Source organism: Aplysia californica, unplaced genomic scaffold, assembly GCF_000002075.1.
Source record: "Aplysia californica isolate F4 #8 unplaced genomic scaffold, AplCal3.0 scaffold00038, whole genome shotgun sequence".
NCBI lineage: Eukaryota > Metazoa > Mollusca > Gastropoda > Aplysiida > Aplysiidae > Aplysia > Aplysia californica.
Window position 1 is genome coordinate 579,736 of NW_004797308.1, and position 22,288 is coordinate 602,023.

The 22,288-nt window shown below is 39.7% G+C and overlaps 1 protein-coding gene across 1 annotated transcript; it reads right to left on the reverse strand.

Moving 5' to 3' along the window:
- Positions 1-4,413: 4,413 nt before the first annotated feature.
- LOC101855624 (ataxin-7-like protein 1) lies at positions 4,414-20,581 on the reverse strand. The gene is made up of 12 exons (XM_005091950.3): positions 20,117-20,581; positions 19,771-19,839; positions 15,468-15,572; positions 14,192-15,037; positions 13,543-13,625; positions 12,986-13,210; positions 12,546-12,694; positions 10,394-10,571; positions 8,837-8,958; positions 7,104-8,409; positions 6,479-6,545; positions 4,414-5,923 (listed from the first exon to the last, which is right to left on the reverse strand). Exons 1-12 carry the CDS (start codon positions 20,334-20,336, stop codon positions 5,400-5,402), a joined length of 3,894 nt encoding a protein of 1,297 aa, XP_005092007.2. The 5' UTR covers positions 20,337-20,581; the 3' UTR covers positions 4,414-5,399.
- Between the last annotated feature and the right edge of the window lie 1,707 nt (positions 20,582-22,288).

The following is a 22,288-nucleotide window of genomic DNA, read 5'->3' on the forward strand; positions in this document are numbered from 1 at the left end:
AAAGAAAGGGTCTTGCATTAGTAAGAATAAATAAACATCAGCTATAAAAAAAACCCAGTGCCAGCTACCAGCCTACAGGAACACAAGATATACTTGTCACTTTGACGGCATTATGGAAAGTTAAACATCTCAGAAAAATACTTCAGCAAGACATTAATTAAATGAAAGTTGCAGAAATGAAAAAAGAAAAAGATTCTGAAAACTATTTTGACAGCAAAAACAAAATCTAAAGGCCTAAAGTGTCATACCCAAATTGGCACTAAACCAGGACACATCACGAAGAAGGTAGGGCTCCAGTAAATATGGATAATAATTTAAGAATTTATTAACTACAAATAGGAATTTGACAACCACAAATTCCTCAGGCTGCATTTCTTCCTGTGAGCTACTATTCGCAATGTTGGGTAAGCAGTCTTCTACGTTTCTGCATATTTTATAAAGTACATGGGACTAAAAACAGGCAGTCATATTTATATATATATGTCTGCTCCGAGGACAGAAAGAACCTGACTGCAGTAGAGTACAGTAATGATAGTAAATCAATTCCAGAACGCTGCATAGATGACTCATGACGGACAGATCAAACAATCAGTAAACTTCGTTGTCACAGACACTTTGTCTCGAGGTCAAAAGCCTACATTGTGGGTAAATGTGCTATCCTCAGAAACGGCAGACATAGAATAGATGCCAAATTAATGAAAATGGCTCAAAAATCAGTGAGAGAGAATGGAAAACAAGCTCTACCTTCTATTTGTAAATGGAAAAACTCACATCCACACACACATGATACAAATCCCAACAGACAAATAAGAATACTCGTACATCTATCAGCCTTGCAAAAATCCTGTGGAGTAGGGAGCATTCAGTCTGACTCATGGCAGAAGAATACTAACATATTCTAGGAAGGGGGAAGGGGAAATGCTCTAAATTACTTAATATTCCAGGTATAGTATGGGAAAAGGTGAAAATAACAAACAGCCATACATTACGCGAGTCAAATTTCTGTAAGAATGCTGTGAGTACAAAGTGATAGAATTTCAAAGAGTACGTCAAAACCTTCGACTATTCTTTAAATTCCAGTGACGACTTTACATCCTCCATCCCTTCCCCAAAGCGAAAACAATAATGAAGACCATTAGGCATCTCAAACTAAACTTTAACCGGCCGAACAATTAAAGAAATAGGTTACTTAAAACAATCAGGTTATTAGACTCCACTGAATTTGTCTTGTTTAATGTAAATTTTCATAAATTAATTTTACCTGCAGCAAGCAGGTAAACTCAAAAGTAAATAAATAGTAGTACAAAGTGTTCAACTACACTAGATAGTTTCAGCTTTTCCTACAGAAAATGGTGAGCAACTTCAAACACGATTGTTGTAGTGCAGCAGCAGCATGAAGACTAAGAGTTCACGTGAATAAATAGTAGGCCTACATACATTACTATAGCAATGTGTGTGCCATTAGTAGTACTACTGATGAGAAGAAAACATGGGTCCATTACACACCGGTTATGAAATTTAACTGAGACATTGAACTAAAGCACTTGTGACACAGTAAAACTCGCAACTGAAAGTACTGAAACTCGGCAAGATTCAAGAATGAAAGCGAAAAGCAAATCTACCTGAGCATAAAATTCATCCCACACAAATTTGACCCTAGCATACACAAGTTCCTTTCATAAACTGAACTGAAACATGAAACCATCCCACTTGAGATATTGTGCAGATTAAAAATGATTGACCAACATCAGGATACCACAGAGTGAAAATCTTCCTATGAAAGACGCATCTAAAAAAATAGTGTGATGTCAAGTCTTGATTGAATTTGAACAGCAGTGTGTTAGCCAAACATCACAAATGAATATAGAAACCTTCAGCAAGAGTCGGCATTGATTGGAAGGATGTTAATTATCTGCTACCGAGGCCAAGGAATTCATAATATTTAATTAACATTTTACAAGAAACAAACAACAACAAAAAGGAAAGAAGTCGTAAAAGGAAAAGATTTTTAACAAAAGTAGGGAGTCAAACCCACTTTGTGCCAGTCTGACTGAATTACATCTGAGAGCAGAATGGAACTGTATAAAAGACAACCCCTGGGAACCCAAGGTATTATGATATCCCTTCCTTACCTTTACAACACTTTATTTACAATACAAAAACACAACACACTACTAAACATGCCGAGACTCAAAATAGAAAGGAATTTTTTTGATTTGTCCGAAAGTCCTGTGACACAATCTCATCATTTATAGATCATACTAAAACAACACAGTAAGAGAAAGAGAGAGATTCCTCACATAGTAAGTAACTTGCCAGAGACAAGAAAGACAAGATATATTCAACACAGAACTGTGGGAGTAATACAAAATGCAGGAAACAACACCTGGAAGTAAAACAAAACTTGGGAGAGTATTTGGTACAGTTCACAACACTTCTCTGCTGCAAAAGCTACAATATCACTCGTCAAGGCCATACACACAACAGCTCAGTTATAATAAGGAATCTACCAATGACATGTACTAAACTCACTGGACACCACACTTACAATGAGTGCATTCGGTTCCCTCTGATGCTTGTTCAAAGCACTGCCGCAACCTGCACATATTTGTGTGCACATTTCGCAAAGACCTCAAAATAAAATGCATTTTTCAAGAGATACCGAAAATAGAGAGCAAATTAACTATTTTTAAAAAAGGAATTGATAAAACAACAGACATATGACTGCTAGAAAAAAATTCCCAAGGTAACAATGCCAGCAGAACATTTTAAAAACCCGACTCACCTAGAGTAAAACAGCAGAACACAGTGCATATTGTAGATGTCACACACCCCAAAAATAGTGCATATTGTGATTGTGAATTGAGGTGATTACAATATTCTTGTCGTTGCCATCCAGAGATACAATTTAAGAAAGAAAAAAAAGGAAGGGATCATGACAGGAGCAGACCAAAAAAGATAAGTAACTATTTCAGTTCAATTACTCATCCAACTTTGCAAAGGTCCTGTGACTATGACTACATCCACACACAAATGTTTCCATCCAAAAGCAAACTAAGTATTCAAATTTAACATTCCATGCTCTTTATACAAATCACTCTTTCCCCTTGTACTTTAACAAGTTAACATTTCTATTTTTATTTTTAAAACAAATAATTCAAATTCAACCCCAAAATTTCATGATCTCTTGTTCTTTTATTCACTGGAGGAGAAATAAAACAGATTTGTTCCTACTAGTACAGGGGTATGAGGTTGAATGTGCCCCCTGTTTATTAATTTTGGACTATTCTTTTCTTCTCTCTCTCCATTCCCTTGACAATGTACCTGTAGCAAGTGACTCAAACATGGGTGTAAGCGATTTGGCAACAGACTCCTGCGAATCATTTTGAAAACTAAATATGAAATTTAAGAAACTCAAATAAATTCCACAGTTTAAAAAAGAAAGCGTGCCCTTATCCTCATTTTGAGTAAAGGATAAGCATGAAGAAAGAGTGAGGAGCGATCAAGGAATTTTACAAAATCTAATGACTAGAATATCCTTCAACCCCATAAGAAAGTAATGCTCGTTATTCTGTCGAGCAGGTGAACACACAAACCCTAAAAATCACAAATCCAGAAATCTGGAAACTTGCCAGAAAACTTGCACCCCAGTTTGTAACAATAATGACCTGATCAAAATTGTGACTTGTAAAAGGAGAATCTACCTACATGCGTTTTCATGACTTTTCAACGAATTTCTTTAAACTAATTTACAAAAATCCTTCTCTTGAATATAGGTATATATGTGAGGCATCGTGGTGAAATCAGGCGCTCATCAAAGTAATGGGGAAAAAAACCACCATTTTTTCATCAGTTTGGCAATTTTTATCGAAATTTTGTTTTTTGGCTAAACACCTTTTGATGTGAATTTTATTGAAAAACGTTGATTAAAGGCGCAAAGTATGCAATTTTCAGTTTTCAAGGACTCTTAAGCCTCAAGCTATTGGAATTATCAAACTTTGGCGACCATTTTCTCATTAATTTAACCATTGAAACCAGGCGACCTCACCTTCTTCAACCACAAATATCTTGACTTCTTTTCAAGCTAGATGGACATTTTTTTCATTGAAAGCAAGGCAAATGAATAAGCTTTCTGATGATACCACTAACGCCACATGCCCAAAAATTGATAAGCGCCCTATTCCACGTCATGACACATATGATATGTATATTAACAAATATCTTGAACTTACTGCGCCCATACACAATGTGACTGTGAAATGCTACTTCATTCGACATCAAAATCCCACCAAGGAGCACTCCCCTCAATGAAATATTACAGCACAACTTTTGACTTTGAGAAATCACATTATGCACAGCTTAGCCTTGTCCTACTATATAATGATGATTTTTTTTAGAACGAGTTTTTCTTTCCATTAGATCAAAAACACTATTTGTGATCAAGCCCTTTCATACAACTGAAACGGCCTATGAATTTGAATGAAATTCATTTGAAAAGGAATTGTTATGAAAGTTCCACAGAAGTGTCGGGTTTTTTTTAAATTTCAAAAACTTATTCAGTTGAATGACTGCCTGAGGAAATAAAAATGCTTTTATAAAATGTGTTTCACAAAAAAGTTCCCAATACAAAAATGAGAAATGAAAGTGCAAGTGCTATGCTGTTGTTTTTCAGCTTGTTCTCTGTTTAGACCAAGACATTTCAGAAATAAATTCTGATCATAAGAGAAATTCATTTCACAATTTCTCAAATCCATTCAAACACAGCTCCACTAAGTACATGTTTTCACAGTTCATGCTTTAAAATACTCAACACACAAGTAACTTTTACCTAGATTGAAAAGCTCATGAAGATGTTCATAGATCTATGACTTTATTGAGAGATATTCCCAGATATGTATCATCAATTCAGTTGACCCTCTTAGGAGTCCACTGTCTTTGATGGTAAATATGAAAGACGTCAAGGAGTTAAACACTATGCAGTTGAGAATCAATCTGCCATGGCAGCACATTAAATATAATCATAATTACAAGTCTTTTACGAACACTGTCAACTTCCAGGCTCATTTTACAACAGTACAGAACATCTTGGAAGAAACAAAACATCCCTTCTGTTGGAACAGCAAGTCCAATGAAACCAGTTGCAGTCCTGAAATTTGTCTCTTCAACACAGCAGTGCCTTTTCTTTTAATGGCAACCATAGTATATATTAATCCAGCAATTATTTTGCAGCACCCTTTCAACCACAAATTAAAAACAGAAAGAAATAAACGCTTTGACTGATTGTATTAATAAAGATAGAAAAAAAGCAGGGAGCAGGCCACAACTGAGACAGGGACACTAGCCACCAGCATGAAAGTGAGGGGGGTGGGGGGTGGGGTAATGTGACGAGGCACGGACTGCTAGGAAATGAGGTTCCCAGAAGACGAATTCGAGATCTGTGGCTGAAGGTGAAGCTCTGTTTTCCCTGCAGCCACGCGGACTGTCTTTGTCTGGTCATCTGATGCCCCCACCCCACTGGTCGCCACTAGCAGCGTGTGCGGCTGCTGCGTCTGAGCTTGCTGCTGTTGTTGCTGCTGCTGTTGCTGTAGTTGCGTTGGCTTTCCCGAGGTGAGGGCTGCTAGACCCTGCTGGTTAACCAGAGGGAAGGTGAGTGACACAGGCTGCACAGTGAGCTTGCCCACATTTTTGGCCAAGTTGAACGTGCTCCCAGGCTTGAAAATGGCCTGGTTGGAACACAGTTGAGCTGTTGAGCCTGTGGCTAAGGGCACCGCTAGGGAGGAAGAGGCAGCCTGGAGGACACTGCCTAATGCCATTCCCTGTTGTTGCTGCTGCTGTTGTTGCTGGGCTTTATTATGCTGGTGGTGATGGTGGTGTGACTTAGATGACGATGATGCATGGTGACGGCCACTGCTGCCCGATTTTTCTGAGAAAAAAGAAACACGACAGCGTAAGACTACTGCGCACATTTGAACCAAGACAAAAGAGAATAGTTGAAATTGTCTTAGACGGGCACCCGTTGTTGAGGATAAAAGTGGCCCTCTTAGACAGTGAGCCATCTCACACAGTGTTGTATTATTTATACATGTGGCCATTAGAACAGGTTCAACTGTACATGGATGGCTTGAGGCTTCAGTCTCCAACGGAGACGCTGCCAAAATGTTTCACTTCTCCTTTGAACCCCTGGATCGATAACAACAACTACTTTGAAATCAAAATAGGAAAGCAAAACCCTCACACTAAAGACATTTCAAAAATAGTAATATTAAAACTGCCCCCTACTCCTAACAAGATACTCCGCTAAGACGTAATGAAACGGAACAAATTCCTGCCCCATTCATACCACAACCTCAAATGTAAGTGTATCAGTCCAATTTGAGAACAGTGTCAGCGCATATGCCAGCCCTGTGTCACACAAATAAATCATTTTCCGGACAAACTTACTATGTGTATACTGATACTACAAAAGATATAAACTCACCATAAGACGACTGGCCGGTGCCATTCACCAGGGAGGAAGGAGTTAATATCTGGCCAGACGAAGAGTCCTAGTAAACAAAGAGAAATAAAATTTTATTAGAACTTTTAAAAAAAGAACAAAATACTATGTTTTCTTTGACTTTCCTTGTCACCCATCTGTGTCAAGTTCTCTGAGTAAGTTTGTTAAATTCGGAAGTCCCCCCCTGTATAACAGAATAAAACACATCACACAAAAAACTTTAGAACACTTTTTAAATAAGCTGCTCCTGTTAGCAAAAGAGGTAACATTGAAAGGTGTAAAAACAGTCATCTAAAAGCTTCACCAAAATGAATAACTCAGTATAACTGTATTCCAGTTATTAATTTTTAAAATAAGAGGAGGATGGAGAGAGAGAGAGAGAGAGGGAGAGGGAGAGGGAGAAAAAAAACTGGAAGGAAGAAAGGAGGAATACAGAACCAGGATAAAAGTTAAAAATTTTTCTTTCTTTTTCTTGATTGCATCGCACTTGAAGTTCCGCATTTATCAAATATTGGTCCGCCCTGCTTAATTCTTCTACTGGCTCAAATAGCATCTTCTGTCGAGTTAATAAAATAAACAAAAACTAGAAGAGCTCAAGTACACTCACCGCACACAAGACTTGGGTGGGGTTGCCACCTACTGTGACGCTGTTCGTGTTTGCCGTGGAGGAAGTGATGGCCACGAGCGTCGGATTAGCCCCGCCCCCTGCTAAGGCCACCGAGGTTAACACTGCGCCCTGTAAGCTGTCGAGGAGCACTGCGTTCGGGGGCAGGGTGCCAGAAGATATCACATTATTGCTAGGAATCAGCTTGAAGCCCTCCAAGGCGTTTGCCGAGAGTTTGGAGGCAGAGTTGGACAGAGACTGGTGCGACGACTTGCTGCTGGACGTGCGGCTGCGTTTGGCTGGGCGCACTGTGGCAGAAGTGGATCCCGTCATGGCTATGGTGGGTGCGTTCACATTTTGCGCTGCCGCTGCTGCTGCTGCACTGCTGTTTGTGCTGCTGCTGCTGCCAGGGGTGAAGTTGTTCAGCAGCAGTGTCTGACCCTGACTGGCTGCCAGTTCTGCGAGCTGCGCTGAAGAGATGTTGACTACTTGACCGTTTAACGAGTCGATGCCGGTGAGAACCAGGCTGAAGTCTTTGAACACATTGTTGTTCTTGTGCACGGAAGTCGCAGCACCAGCAGCACCAGGATTGAGCTTGGCAGTGCCCAGTGTGGCCGCGCTGATCTGACCCAGATTCGCTGCATTCGTCAAGTTAACACTGGGTATGGCAATTAGATTGCCTGTCTGGGAGCTGTTGAGGGCACCAGAGCTTATTATGCCTGTTAAGCCAGTCTGCTGCTGCGTTATTGCACTTGCCAGGCTTGCCGAGGCGGTTGACACAGAGACAGCTGACAGAGTACCGTTGCCACCAGCAACTGCGATGAGATTGTTGCCACCAGCACCAGAACTGCCACTTCTTTTTCGTTTACCGGGATTTGTCGCTGAGGCTGCAGAGGAGAGAGCAGGGGCTGGTGAGGCTGACGGACTGCGAGAAGCAGCAGTGCTCTCCCTTGGCTTCACAGACCAGTTCAAGGCAAGTCCTGGCGTAGCAGAAGCAACAGAGATTGCCGGCGCAGACAGTGAAGAGAACGAGGACGACTGAAGTGTGAGTGAGGGTGCCGGTGTTGGGGAAGAAAGGCTGATGGCGGACAAGGTCATTGAGTTGCTGGACGCAGCCACCGGTGACGAGGGAAGTTTGGACTTGGGTTTTATTGTAGGTTTTGACGAGATGCTGACTAGATTGGCAGACGCCGGGTTGCTATTGAGCCCTCCATTTCCACTGTTGTCAATCATGTTGAACTCATATGGGTCTTGGGAGTTACCGAACATCTGGGACTCCTTCGGTAGGTTGGACTCAACACACAATTTTCTGTTCAGAAACCAAATAATTATCCATTACATGAGAAAAGCAACCATAGCAGTACAGCTCTAAGCCTAACTGGGACACAAAATCTATGCTGACAAGCATCAACAAAAACATTTTTAATGAATTATAACCCTCAGAATAGTGGTGAATCCCATACACTATGTAGCTACTGATCCTCACACTCATGTTTCATATGATCATATTTCACACGACTTTAAATTTTAAATCTTTCAACACTTAGCAATAAAACGAAATGGTCATGTGTTACACAGGAAGGTGACAAAGCATAAAACTATTAGGTCATGGGGCTATAAATTTCTTACACGCGCTGAATACTATTTTCAAAGTTTTTTAAAACTACATGATTGCCCCAAAAAAAGAGTTTGAGAGTTAAATATTGAGATAAAATATTAAATTCAGGATCACTCACTTGTGGGGAGGTGGATTAAGATGCCTTTCGAGAGCGCTAAGGAAAGCAGCTCGTACATAGTCTGTCTTGCGGGAAAACAGGAAACAGCCTCGGTCATTCATGCGACCTCCAAACTGGCAAACCTAAAGATCAAATAAAGAACACATTCATTACTGGTACCATATACAGAAATTCACTTTTCACTTTACAGAGCTAAAAAATTACTAGTTTGTTGTACAGATCAGCCAACAAAGAAAAAGAACTGTAAACATTCTCCCAAACTGAGCTGAATGGCTTCCACAGCAATGATCTCCATTTCTCTATAAGCAGACATTAACAACTGGCCAAGATTTCGATGTGTTCATCCATGAAATACAAAAGTTAACAATGACAATGAAAAATTCTAAGAACTGTGGTTTTTAATTTTCAAATTGAAAAGTTACTGTGATTTTTTATTGAAAAATTTAGGGGGTCTTTCATAGAGGGAAATATCGCCAAAAAGTGGGACGTTTCTTGATGAGTTTTGAGGGAAAACTTCATAAGTCAGTAATGAAATGGAGAATATGAATGAAACTTGGCAGCTTCATGAGATTATTAGTGCAGAATTTAGATCTGCTATCTCTTTTTCAATGTGTTTTGATCTTTAAGACTTAAACATTTGAGTGGAAATTTGTTGAATTGCATGACATCGTTTAAACTGCAACGGATCACTCCTTTTACAACTTAGTAAAGCGGTATCGGGAAACCCGCAATGAAGTCATCGGTGACCTATTTTGTTAAAGGCAGCCAATCACCTGCCGCCAAGCAATCATGCGTCTCTCGTATGCCAGCAACTAGCGTGTTGAGTCCAGGATCTAGGTTCCTGCTCTAGTGTTTTATCAATAGATGGGTGGTAATTTTAAGTTGGTATGTAAAATGTATTATATACAGAGATCTGAAATGTTACAGCAATAAAGAAGACATGTGTGGCGCCGGTCTCGTCTGCGCAAATCCTCATCTCCTCTTAGTTTTCGAACCACTGAGGAAAATAGCACAAACACAGCAATTTCTCCGATTCTAGAAACCATTCGGCATTGTACGCTCGCATGTGGTTAGTTTGACCTTTCCTCTGATTGGTTGCCGAGTTTCATTCAGTTTTGTCCACGAGTTTCCCGTAACTATACTAAGAAGAGAGTTATTTCTGATCTCGAGAGGCCCAAAAATTACCCATCGCGCAAAGCCCGATTTCTGGCCCAAAGCGAGAAATTAGCTATGTTCAGTTTTCTCTAGTTTCTCCCTTATCCAGTCTTCCAGTTGTTTAATAGGTGCTTAGGCAGTTTCAATTTTATAACATAAGCAATGAAACTGATTACATACCAAGAGCTTTTTTCTTGTCATCAGTTTTCTTATACCCCTTCAAAAATTTTTAAAATCGGAAAACTTTCTTACTAACAATGTGACTTGAACAACAGTTTTTGCAAAACATGTGAACTGTATACAAAAATGTTTCCAAAAGATCCACAAAAATTACAATAGAAAGCTACAGAACCCTTTAAAAAAACTGTTTGATTTTGCACTTTGTCACATACTGATACTTACAGCCATTGGCTTGGGATGGTAGGATAGGAAGCTCTGATCTTGCCTCGAGTCTTGTGAGTCTGAACGTTGCAGCTCAGAGGAGGACGAGGACAATGATAAACGTGAGGAGGAATCCTGTCTGGTAAGCGTTTCTTCTTTCACTGTGATGGGGGATGGCAGTGAGGCATGTGCAGTAAACCTGTTAGAGATAATAAAATAAATAAGTAAATTCAGGTAACATTGAGGTGAAATATCTAAAGAAAAATAAATCCAAAATGAGACTAAAGAAAGCAGACCTGAAGACAATAAAAAAAAGGCTGCAAGGGATGTTGTTGTTGTTGTTTTCAAATCCCTTTAGCTGCGAGAATTTCGCTCTTGGCAGCGCAATGCCTCCCTCAAGTAACCACATGTCCTTGTCATCTGGTCAACGTGTGTCGAAGAACTGCCAAGTTTGGCCAGTGAAGGAAAAGGTGTTCAACAGCCTCCTCGTTGTAGTCACAGTGTCTGCAATGGGGTTCCCAGATGAGGTTGATTCTGTTTATGTGCTTGTTGGTGTGTAAGAATCCTGTGCGGGCTATGAAGATCAATGTCTGATCGGCTCTACATAAAAGATTCGGGTTTGTCGATGTACCCGAAGAGAGATCTTCCTGTTTCTGCGTTGGCCCATCTGTTTAGCCACTCGTCTCTGCTTTTGGCTTGAATCCCTCTGCAGGTCTGTAAAGAGGCGTCTGTGTCTGTCTGGGGCAGGCTTGCTCCAGTCTTTGATAGATGGTCTGAGGTCTCATTCCCTGGTACTCCAGAATGGCCAGGCACCCACTGCAGTGTGACCTGGACGCCATAGGAAGTGCCCATCTGTTTAACAAGGCTGAGAATGTTCCTGTCACCTCTGTAGTCTCCTCCTCCCTCGACGGCTTGGAGTACTGACATTGAGTCAGAGAAGACAACAACATCCCCTGGTGTTACTGCACTTCAAAAAAGTCTTGGGTGATCTTCTCCAGGGTCTTTACTTTGGCGATTCTCTCTGCGTCATTGTTAGAGCTGTATGTTCTACATGGGCCAAATAGTTGGGTCTGCTTCTTCTCTCCAAGAGGTTGCAAGGGATTTGCACATCCAGGCCTGTCTATTTGTCACGGTTTTCCCGGGACATCCCGTTTTTCACCGATTTCAAGGCCTTGTCCCAGTGTCCCGTTTTTGCTAGGCCTCATCCCAGTTTCCATCCATCTCAAGACGGCTGCAAAATTATCCCGTAATTATTCCGTTTCCGTGCGGAGATGGAGCATAGTTTTTATTTCGCCGAAAAAATCAATAAACCCTGCTTCCTGTTGAGTTGCCAGAAGAGTGCGGATAGCCAACTTGGGACAAATTTTGGCCTTCCACACTATTCGTATGTGGCGACACGGTGTTTTTCGATTCAGCCTCTACTTGTTTTTGTCTTTTTCGATTTGGCATCAATATTGTTTCTGTATCTGACTTTCTATCTTCACTTCATCATACAGCATAGCATCTTAGTGATTTGGACCGCGTGCGATGCATCAACTACCAGCTTTCCTAAGATCTAGACCTAGATTCTTTCTGCTTTTCTGCATTTCTTCATTATATTCGACATTTAGAAGGATTGTTATCCATAATGAAGCTCGCTGCCAGAGGATATACCGGTAAGGAAAAGAAGGAAGCGCCCAAGACCAGTGAATTAAGTGATTAAGTTACGTTTTGTCCTGTCCCTTTTTTGGATCAAATGTCCCTGTTTTTGGCTCTAGGAGTCCCTAATTCAGGAAAAGTGGACTAGGCAGGCCTGCACATCCATCCTTATGGAGGGAAAATGAGACAAACTTTTAGGGAGAAAACATGTATTATATTTATAATTCTATTTTAAATTAAAGTTTCACAACAGACACAATTCCAATCTAGTTGTTATTATCGATCCAGAGACACAATTCCAAAAAGCTTAATTTTCCTCAAACCAAAATGTGACCTTTCTATCACGGACTAAGATGACTGTTATCACCATGGGCAAATTATAAACAGATACCCAAATTACTTTTTCTTTAGAGATATGAGTTTAACTTTTTCTAAAAACAAAACGCAGGCCTCCTATTTCAACTATCCAGAGTGTGTTACTTACCACCAAAAGCTAGCAAAAAAATTCAAGAATTGGACATCCAAAAACAATTACCTTTGAAATACATTGGACTGTGTTCGAGGCTTGACAAAAGTGGTTGTAGTAGGCACTCCGCAAGAAGGCACCAGAATCCTCGGGGAAGTTGAACCAGTGTTAGGGGATAGTGAAGCTTTTCCATCACGTTGACCCGATAAAGACACCATCTGTAATACGTCAAGAAAAAATGGAAAAATAAGAACAATATCCCCAAGCCAAAAAATAAAGGAAATTACCCAGAATCAATTTCAGAAGCACAGAATAACTTGTCCATGTTACAAAGGACAGTCTGCAACAGGCAAAGAAAAAGAAGAATCTAACTCTGTAAGAAGATTGCTTGTGAAGTCATATGTTCAGCCTTTGGGAGTGCTGATCATTAGTTAAATAGAATTAATTTTTTAACTGGCTTTTGAACGCCATAAACTTACTCAAGCCTGCTGGACAGACAACAAACTTACTTGAGGTGAATTATGCTGCTGCTGCTGTTTCAGGGCATTCATGGTAGAGGAAATGCTGGCTGGAGAGACCAGCACCCGATTCCCTACACTGGCCACGGAAGGTGCACTCTGGCTCACACCTTTGGCCTTGATTAGAGCATCTTTAGCTGCCTTGTGCTCTTTGAGCAATTCATCAAAAGCTTTGCTTCTGCCTGGCACTGCACGTCTCAATGATAATGCATGGGTCTGAAAGTGAAACAATTTTGTTGTTTAAATAGTATAGCCAACATGATTGTGAACAAAATATTACTAATTAGCCCAAAGCAGAACCTTGACAGGCATGTCAAAAATTCAGATTTCAAAATGAACTAAAGTTGTTCCTTCCCCTCCCAACATTCAAGGTTTAAAGAAAGCAACAAAAACTTCCTTTCATGATTCAAATGTAAAGCTGAGGACAAAACAGAATGAAGACAACCAAGCCAACAGCTCAGAAACAGCAATTTAAACAACTAAAAAAGTGCATATATTAATGAAAGACCAGTTTTTTTAGTGCAAATGAAATCAATGTTCTCTCTCACCTTGCAGGTCAAGGATCTTGTGCAAGGCTTGCCAGTCTCATGGATTTTCACTCCACAGTGTTTATTAGCATCGTATTCACGATCTGGGGATGGCATGAAAACAACAATGACTCTCACACCCTATTGAGAAACATTGCCTTCTGTTTGTGACAACATAGTGTGACTTTACTCTAAAAAATAAAAATATATTAAAAGGCACAACTGTGAGAGGTTCTGAACTGTGCTCAATACAAAACCATGATGAGGTCCTTTAGAGAAAATAAATCCAGTTTAAGCAGGTTTATAAGGATGGGAAGTCTAAAAGCATCTCGACAGATAACCCAAAAGAAAAGGCAAATAAAATAAAGTTCTTTCGCTACCTATGAGACCCACACTGCATTAGTTTTTCTGTTCCTATTGCTTATAACAGTCCATATGACACAAATTCATTTGGATGAAAGATCACAAGGCTGTCGGGGGTTTACACCCAAACGAAGTCTGCTACAGGACTGAGGAGACATAGAGCATCATGCTTTTCATAAGGCCAGAATGTAATAACATTCAAAAGGATTCAAACACATATCCTTTAAACTACAAATTCCTCTGACTAGCAGACTAACCATTTCAGTAATAAATATAAACTCCCCCATTACAAATTAAATCTGCGCACCTTTGCAGGGTAAACATTTACGTTCCCTTTGCTCTTTCGAGATCTTTGAGCCTTTCAAAGTGATGGGTCTGGCAGTCATGGAAACAGCAGATCCCACAGTCATCACAGGAGCTATCACGAGGGGCTTGGTCCTGGTGGTGGACGTCACAAAGGTGGTCACGCTGCGCGTGCTGATTGGTGTGTCAGCGGAGGTCTTGGTCACCGCCACCAAGGTGGCCGTAGAGACCATGGAGGGAGAGGAGGTGGTGGAGGACTCCAGCGACGGGGTGGTGAGAGACACAGCTGGCTTGAAGGTACCGTTCACCAGGGTTGATATTTTGGAGGAGGAGGAGGATGTGGACGATGGCGAGGGCTCTGTTTTGATTATACTGTTAGACAGATCAGGGGGAGAGGAATCCAGCTGCTCTGAAGCCGCTGTTGAAGATGAGAGTGACGATGATGTTGCATCCAATAACTTGTCCAGCTTCTCCACCTTAACCACAGGGTTTGAAAATGAAGAGGAGCTTGCAGTTGTGGTTGCAGTGCTGATTCTGTGCCCTGACTTCACAGACTTGACACGATTGATCTTCATACTGACACCGAGTCTCGGAGCAGGATTAATACGAGCAGCAGCTGGCACTTGTTTCAGGCTGTCTTTTGTCGGTGGGCGACCAGAGGATGCTGGTCTGAATGTTCCACTGGATTGTCGGCCAGCAGACGAGGATGATGATGATGATGTTGTTGACGAAGGAGGTGGAGATGACTTGGAAGGTAGAGGCATCAGCAGTTTCTTTCCCAGTTCTGAGTTGAGAGCTGATGCTGGGACATTCCCAAGACTGCTGAGATTGGTTGGTCCATGACGAGATTCTGATTTTTTTTTAAAAACAACAAAAAACAAAAGAACCATCAGAAATGTAAATACTTCATTTGCCAAGATTCTACTATTGAAGAACTTAACAACTGGAGATAAAAATTTGAATAAAATAATGAAACTAACAGAGATAGATAAAACTTTCACAAATCTGGAGCTTTCATATTTTTGCTTCATCTGCACAATTTCTTTATTTTTTTGGGGGGGGGGGGGGGGGGGGGTTCTTGGGCAGAATTCGGAGCGATATAAATATCAGACCCCAGCCCCGCATCCCTTAGAAATTCCATCTGAATTAAGGGAAAACTCATATCATGAGAGGCAAAAACCCAGTACCTGAACCTTGCACAAGAATCTCAGCAATAGCAAACATTATAACTCATTGTTTGTAAGAAACCATGAAAAAGACAATCATGATCTTGGACAGACCTATGTGCTGCTTGAGCGCTTGTGGTTTCACCAGGAGTTTGCATTTTTCACACTCAACCAAGCTGAACTCTTCTCTGGACGGACAAAAACCAAACAGGCCCATATCTGAAACAGATGTCATGAATCAGTAAATCAATAAATACTAAAAAGTAGTTTGTCAGGCTGGACAGACAGATGAAGCAATTAACCACCTCCAAATTAAGATGAAACACGTTTAATGCATTATTAAAAGATTCAGTCCCGTTTAGAAACCTAGTGAGTTTGAGCATTCACTAACACTGGAAATAAGTACAAATCTTTCCACGGGTAGGGTCAGTTTAGTTTTAGTAAGAGTTTTACGGCACTTGCAACACAATAAGGTCATATAAGTGCCGAAGATTTGAGGTGTTATAAGAGAGTAACAGACACAAAAAAAAGAGGAGAGATAAAGACGATAGACGTTTGTTAGGAAAGAAGCAAACCACACCAGAGCACCTGCCAACCACCCACTGGGAGGGTCAGCAAATACAATAATGTCACAAAGGGAAAGAGACTGGCTTTTCTATATTATAATAGGCCCTACAATATTATAGACAAGAGACTGTAGGCTTAGAAAAACAATTCTACACATGCCACATATTTTTTTTAAATCAGAAATTCAGACATAACTCATAGTAGAAACAGTCGAGTGCACTAAAACTTTGTTCCATGGATAAAATTTTCAGCGACAACTTTTTGGGTAGGTTGATATGAGAGCATTCCTCAAAGCTGAATTTCATGCAAAGTGTGAATTTAAAGGTTGACTTTTGAGTTTAAGAAGATGGTGTGTCTTGGGCACTTCATGTTTGAAACATCTGGGCTTACACTCCTACAAGGACTGGAATAATTTTACTCTTGATAGCTCATTAAAAACAATCTCCTAAAGCTTTAAAATCTAGCCTCTTGGCAAGAGAAGAAATATACGTCTAAATCTAAAAAGAATCCTGAAAATAAAATGACACAAAAAATAACAGTTTGTGAAGGTGGCAAAGCGACTAAAAAACCATTGTAAGATCTCAAAACTGAAAATGCAATCAATTAACCATAGTCAAATTGCTGAGTAAGAATTGCAATATGAAATACATGTGTTCATACATTTTATCAAGTTTTCATTCTATCCACATTATTCATATTGATGCTTGTCAAAAAGTAGGACTCTGCTTTGGGAAAGCTAAAATCAGCACTTTGCTACTCAAAACAAAAAGAAAACATTAACAAACAGTAATTACCAACAATCAGGAACCACATGTTAAACACAGCTTCACCTTGCTCAGCTATGAATATTACAAGCGTAGTTTTTTATTCTAAACTCCTGACTCGTGGAGCTACCATTCACTGTTGAAAAGCAAATTAGATGTGTTTCAATCTTATTTATTGTTTTTCCCCTCATTATTCAACCCCCACAAATAAAACAACTAGAAAAACAACAATAAAGTAGGAGCTACTGAAATAACACTCACAAAGACAGTATGTGACAAACATTACTCCTTCAAAAAAGTGCCATCCACTATTTATGCGCTTTAATACAGATGTCACCATCAACCCTGATGACTGTATTCTGTTCCATACCCATCCTTTTTCCTTTGGTTATCCTACCCTATGATAATATATAACAATCTGTTTTTGTTGAAACCGTTGTTCTTTCGCTTCAAATTACAGGACTAAAGAAATTGGATTTTTTTATTCAGGTCATCCATGGTAATACAACTTTGAACCAGGTCTGTAACTTTTCCCACCTTCTTTATTAAAGAACTCTTTATGTATAATAAGGAAAAAGTCAGCTTTACAGGATGAAGACAATTTTTCCAAGGTGCCTTCAGCTGCTAAAATCACAAAAGTAGAATCTAGATACCTTTAGTGTGGAGTGAGACTGATATCAGTATGTAACAAAACATTCAATGTAAAATATATTGGTACATTTAGTGGTCAATGAAGCCAACAGATTAACTGAGCTGGACAGCCCAGTATTATATGTATGTATGTATGACAGATACCGGATTTCAAGTGTGATGCAACTGAGAAGAAGAAGGAGAAGAAGAAGAAGAAGAAGAAGAAGAAGAAGAAGAAGAAGAAGAAGAAGAAGAAAAAGAAGAAGAAAAAGAAGAAGAAGAAGAAGAAAAAGAAGAAAAAAGAAGAAGAGGAGGAGGAGGAGCAGACTGCTCAATGATGTGACAATAGACTTGTAGGTGACTTTCACGAGCACCAATTAATCCAACTGAGGGGATTTGTTACATAGATGCAATTATTATGAGAAAAAATCAATGATAATACAGGTTTTAAGTACTGTATGACCATGCTCCACTGAACACACCTGGCAGGGTGTATATATTTACGTAATGATCGGTGTATGTGTGCGTGTGCGTAATTGTGTGTGCGTATTTGTGCGTGCATTAGTGTGTGTGTGTATGTGTGTGCACTTGCACTTGCACTCAAAAGGTGATTTCTTGTGAGAAAGTTTACGCTGAGAATGCTAACATCATCCAAATGACAGCTTCACAGAGCAGAATACACAAAAGAAAAGGTCTGTGAAGACAGTTGTGGAGTAATGTGAGCTTTCAGTTCGCAACTACCCAAGATATTTATTTTTTAAAACTCTTTTAACTTTAAAAGCATATAAAATATATTATCTAGTCCTGATGCTGTGAGGAAATGATGCTACAAAAATATGCATTTCCATATTAGATCTTGTCTGATCACCATTACTGCTGTAGAATAAGTGATCCTCCTAATGGCCTCAAACAGATCGCTGGATTACTAAAAGTAATATTGAGGAAGCGTAAATTGCTGCAACCATTTTCACATGTGTATTGCAACTCCATGGGTCTTTCAAGCCTCAAGAAAAATTAATTTCATGAAAAATGTATCTTTACAACAACTGTGTCCATTGCTGCTCTTGGCCTCTTCATATGCAAAGGCTATGGGGTATGCACCTTACACTTGTTTGAAGAAAAGAAACAGCATCTTCTACAACATCTAAGTAGTCATTCCCATCAGGATGACCCTATGGCCTTTGCAGCACGAGTAGCAAGTCCTGCCACAAGTCATAGAGAAAGGCTCTCTCTCTCTCTCTCTCTCCTCTCTCTCTCTCTTTCAGCAGGTTGGTTTTGCCTCTGTTTCTTGCCTGCTGAGATACAAACTTTGACAGCAAGCTTCCTAACACTGTAACCTACAGCTTCCCTGACTGTAGGAAGCAATATTGTCAATTCCACTGTAGCACTAATAGGCATCTTCACACTGCTAAAGATAGGCTTTTTTTCAGTAACTGCTGCCAATTGCAACAACATCCTGATGAATCTATAAAAAAGTCCCCACATCCCTAAAATACAAAAGACTTAACTTTCCTGCGTACATTCAACACACTGAAGTGAGTTTTATTTTTATTAAATACTCCATTATCATTTATTGAATATTATATTGTAAGAGACTATTTGAGTATCATTTTTCAATGACTTAGAAAACTTAGAACACACTTTATTTCTCCAGAAGGTAAGTGAAAGACATCAAGAAGTTAGTCATCACATCATCATAAAAATAACCTCCTGTAAAATATGGTGCTCAAACATTTTCTTTGGCAACCAGGAAAACAACAATCAAGCACAAGTTGGCAGTCATCAAAGAAAAAAAAGCATGGCATTCATTGACAGAAAACAGCAAGGGGAAATTACAAGTCAACAAATAATTCATAAAATAATGTAACAACATTTGATTTCTTCAGTGAAGCATCATGTAAGAAGATCAATCAAGCCAAAGTAGGCCTAAAATCTTCACAATCTAGAGCCTTGTTATGTAAGTGGACAAACAAAGCAGTGAACAGAGGAAGAACAGTTAGACAAAAATTTTCCTTGCATCAATTTTGAAGCTGAAGTTTGAGTTCATAAGAGATGATCAATAAACATGGTTAGTAAGTCAATCTTACTCACAAAATAGGTAGTAACCTATTCTTTTTATCTTTACTTAAATATGTCAAGAGCAATAAGTGAATTGATCATTTCAAAACATGATGAACACAATTCATCAGTCACTTATACTCACCCCTCTTGTGAAGTTCAGGTGCAGGTCATGCAGCTGTCCTGCCTCCAGCAACCCAGTTATTTTTGAATTATTGAATTCTTATTTTACATACAACATCAATCAGTATGAAAATGTCAATAAATATAACAATATCAAACCTGCTTAAAAATCTAATAGGCTGGAGTGAAAATGGAGTTTCATATTGCATACTACAACAAATTTTGAAAGACCAACTCATAATTTTGCTTGCAAATTCTCCTAGAAATCTACTTACCTTGTAAACCAAGTTTCATGCTATCACTGGAATTTTTATCTGTTCCATCTTTGCCTTTTTCCTCCTCATCTAAAAGAAAACAAAAATGACCATTGCATTATATGCACATAGTGTGGGGAGAATGGGCTTTGAGTTCATGAATGCAAGAATGTAAATAATGATTCGCAAAACAGGATTTCTTTTTCCATTCAAACCTCTCATCGAATCAACTAACTGCACACAAGGCGGTGAAGCCGTCCTGGCAGGCCGTGTAAACAATAGTACCTTTCAAAGGCTACGTAAAGGAGACTCGTAAGCATCACAGTACGAGGGTCTTTAATGACAGTATATAAGTGATTAAACTTACCAATTTCATTAATAGTTGACAATAAATCAGCCCATGCTGACCACTGTTGACCAATTATTAGCGACGGACTACTGTCCTGAGTCGCCATTTTTATTTTCTTGTTGCTTTCTGTCGATACGGAACTTGCCGAACATGACGTCGCTTTCGCGATATTCCGATCCCTGACAAGGCCTTCGGTTCCGTCGTACTTCAAATTTTCGCTGTTTTCGTTTGCGTTCATAGACCCTGGCCAACGACTTTATCGTGAACACAATGTTTCAGTGTTAATTCTGAGACAGAATAGTTTCATTTTAGCTTAAATTTTTATCCAAAGACAAAACCTCGCCTTGAAATTTTAGGTTCACAGGCTGAGGCCTTCACTTCTTTAAATGCTAGATGCAAGATGCATTGTGCTTGGGAAAACTTTCTCTTCACCAGTCCGTTGTAATGACCGAGATGAGCCATAGATTATCACCAGAAATAATTAAACATGACAGAATCTCAAAGTATACTTTTGAAAATAGTGTTTTCAAAAGCAATAGGCTCTATTATTAGTATTCTTCGATTCAGAACTCCCCGTGATAGGCTGCATAAATGTCTTCCTCGTAGAGAGAAAAACAATGTTTTGAAAACGCATCTGCAGAGTAATAATATTCAATAATGAATCATTTTACAATTTGAAGTAAAGTCTCTTTCGCTGCCTTTCTTTCTCTCTTGTCAAGCTTATTGAATAGACAAGACGTTAGCATAAACAACAGGACGTCATCAAATGAAAATGCAATTACTGTTAGACAGGGTTATTCCTCGCGTGATATATTACATGGATGGGTGGGTCTCTATAAGTAGACGAGAAAACACCCTGCCTATGGCCGCTTTGTAAAACCCAGGTGACATTCTTCTTTTTACTAATTGAGGTGGCGCCACCCGGCAGGGTTAAAAAAAAAAAAAATCAGTTCCCACCAGAATAGTCAATAAGTGGCAGGAAAGAAGCATGTATAGGGTAACAATTTATAAGCCAATTTTTAACCTACACCAACTTAACCTGGGGACATCTGGCGGACACCCATGTTTATCCGCTCATGCAATGCAAAACGTGGAGACATCCTCAAAGTTCTCTGCACACTTCAAAACTATCAAAGGACTAGAAAAAAGTTGAATAGCACAAAGAGAATTCAAAGAATTCATATCGTAATGAAATAAACGTACTTTTCTTGTTATTGAAATAATTAAGGGATGGCGATGCACGGATAGCGAGTTTGGTTATATGTAGGAGGGAAAGTATTGTCATCACTCTAAAGCTAGTAAGATTAAAGACGGGAGCAAACCACATTACGTATCAGTGAGTATATGGTAGAAATATAATATACACTTTGCTTTAAAAACAAAACAAAAAAAAACAAATCTAAAATGATAATAAGTAGTTTTCACTTTACAAAGGTTTCATAACTGCGCGTTCAAACCAAACACTCAGACGTGCGACTCGGTTGCCATGAAAACAAACGCGTTTGTTTTTGAGTCGGCGAGTCAGGCGAGATAACAAACGTTTGTTTTTAGGTGAGACTCGCAGACTCAAAACCAAACGCGTTTGTTTTCAAGCGACCGAAACGGGCAATTAGCCCGACCCGCCGTGGTGGGCACCCCGTATAACGACAACAGCCGACTGACCAAATGTACCCAAAAAATCTCTTATCCTTCATTTGCGTTCATATCAAAGCAACGACAACGGCCGAGTGTTAGTCTCTTTTTTTAAAGTATCAGTAAGGTTTTACCAAAGATTCTCTACTGGTAGAAAATCTTTGGTTTTTAACAGCGCTCGCAACTGCATAAGGTCCTAGTATGAGTATGAGCGCCAAGGGGTGTCAGTAGAAAAGTCCAAACAGGGAATCAGGCTTAGGGCCCATGTCCACTGCGACGGACACCAATGGACCCGATTCTCTCGGAAAGTCGGTAGTTGAAATGGAGCCCAGTCTATTTCCTAATACGGGGTGCCCACTTCGGCTGGATCGGCCCGATCGCCCGATCCCAGCCGTAGTGGGTGTAGTCTGTTTGGCTACACGCCCCGACACGCCCCGACAAAAGACGAGTCGGTTGGAAAGAGGCTTGCTCAATTTCAATTTTAGCCGGGCCGGGTCGTGATTCAAGAGCCATAGGCCCCGCTGGAGCTAAAAATAAAAGGATAAAGTGTGTGTGTGT

Coding starts and splice junctions, on each gene's coding strand:
- LOC101855624 (XM_005091950.3), bottom strand. CDS start 20,336: ATGAACGCAAACGAAAACAGCGAAAATTTGAAGTACGACGGAACCGAA. Junction 13,211..13,542: donor CAAGATCCTTGACCTGCAAG/GTGAGAGAGAAC, acceptor TTTCACTTTCAG/ACCCATGCATTATCATTGAG. Junction 12,695..12,985: donor AGCAGCATAATTCACCTCAA/GTAAGTTTGTTG, acceptor GACGTATTACAG/ATGGTGTCTTTATCGGGTCA.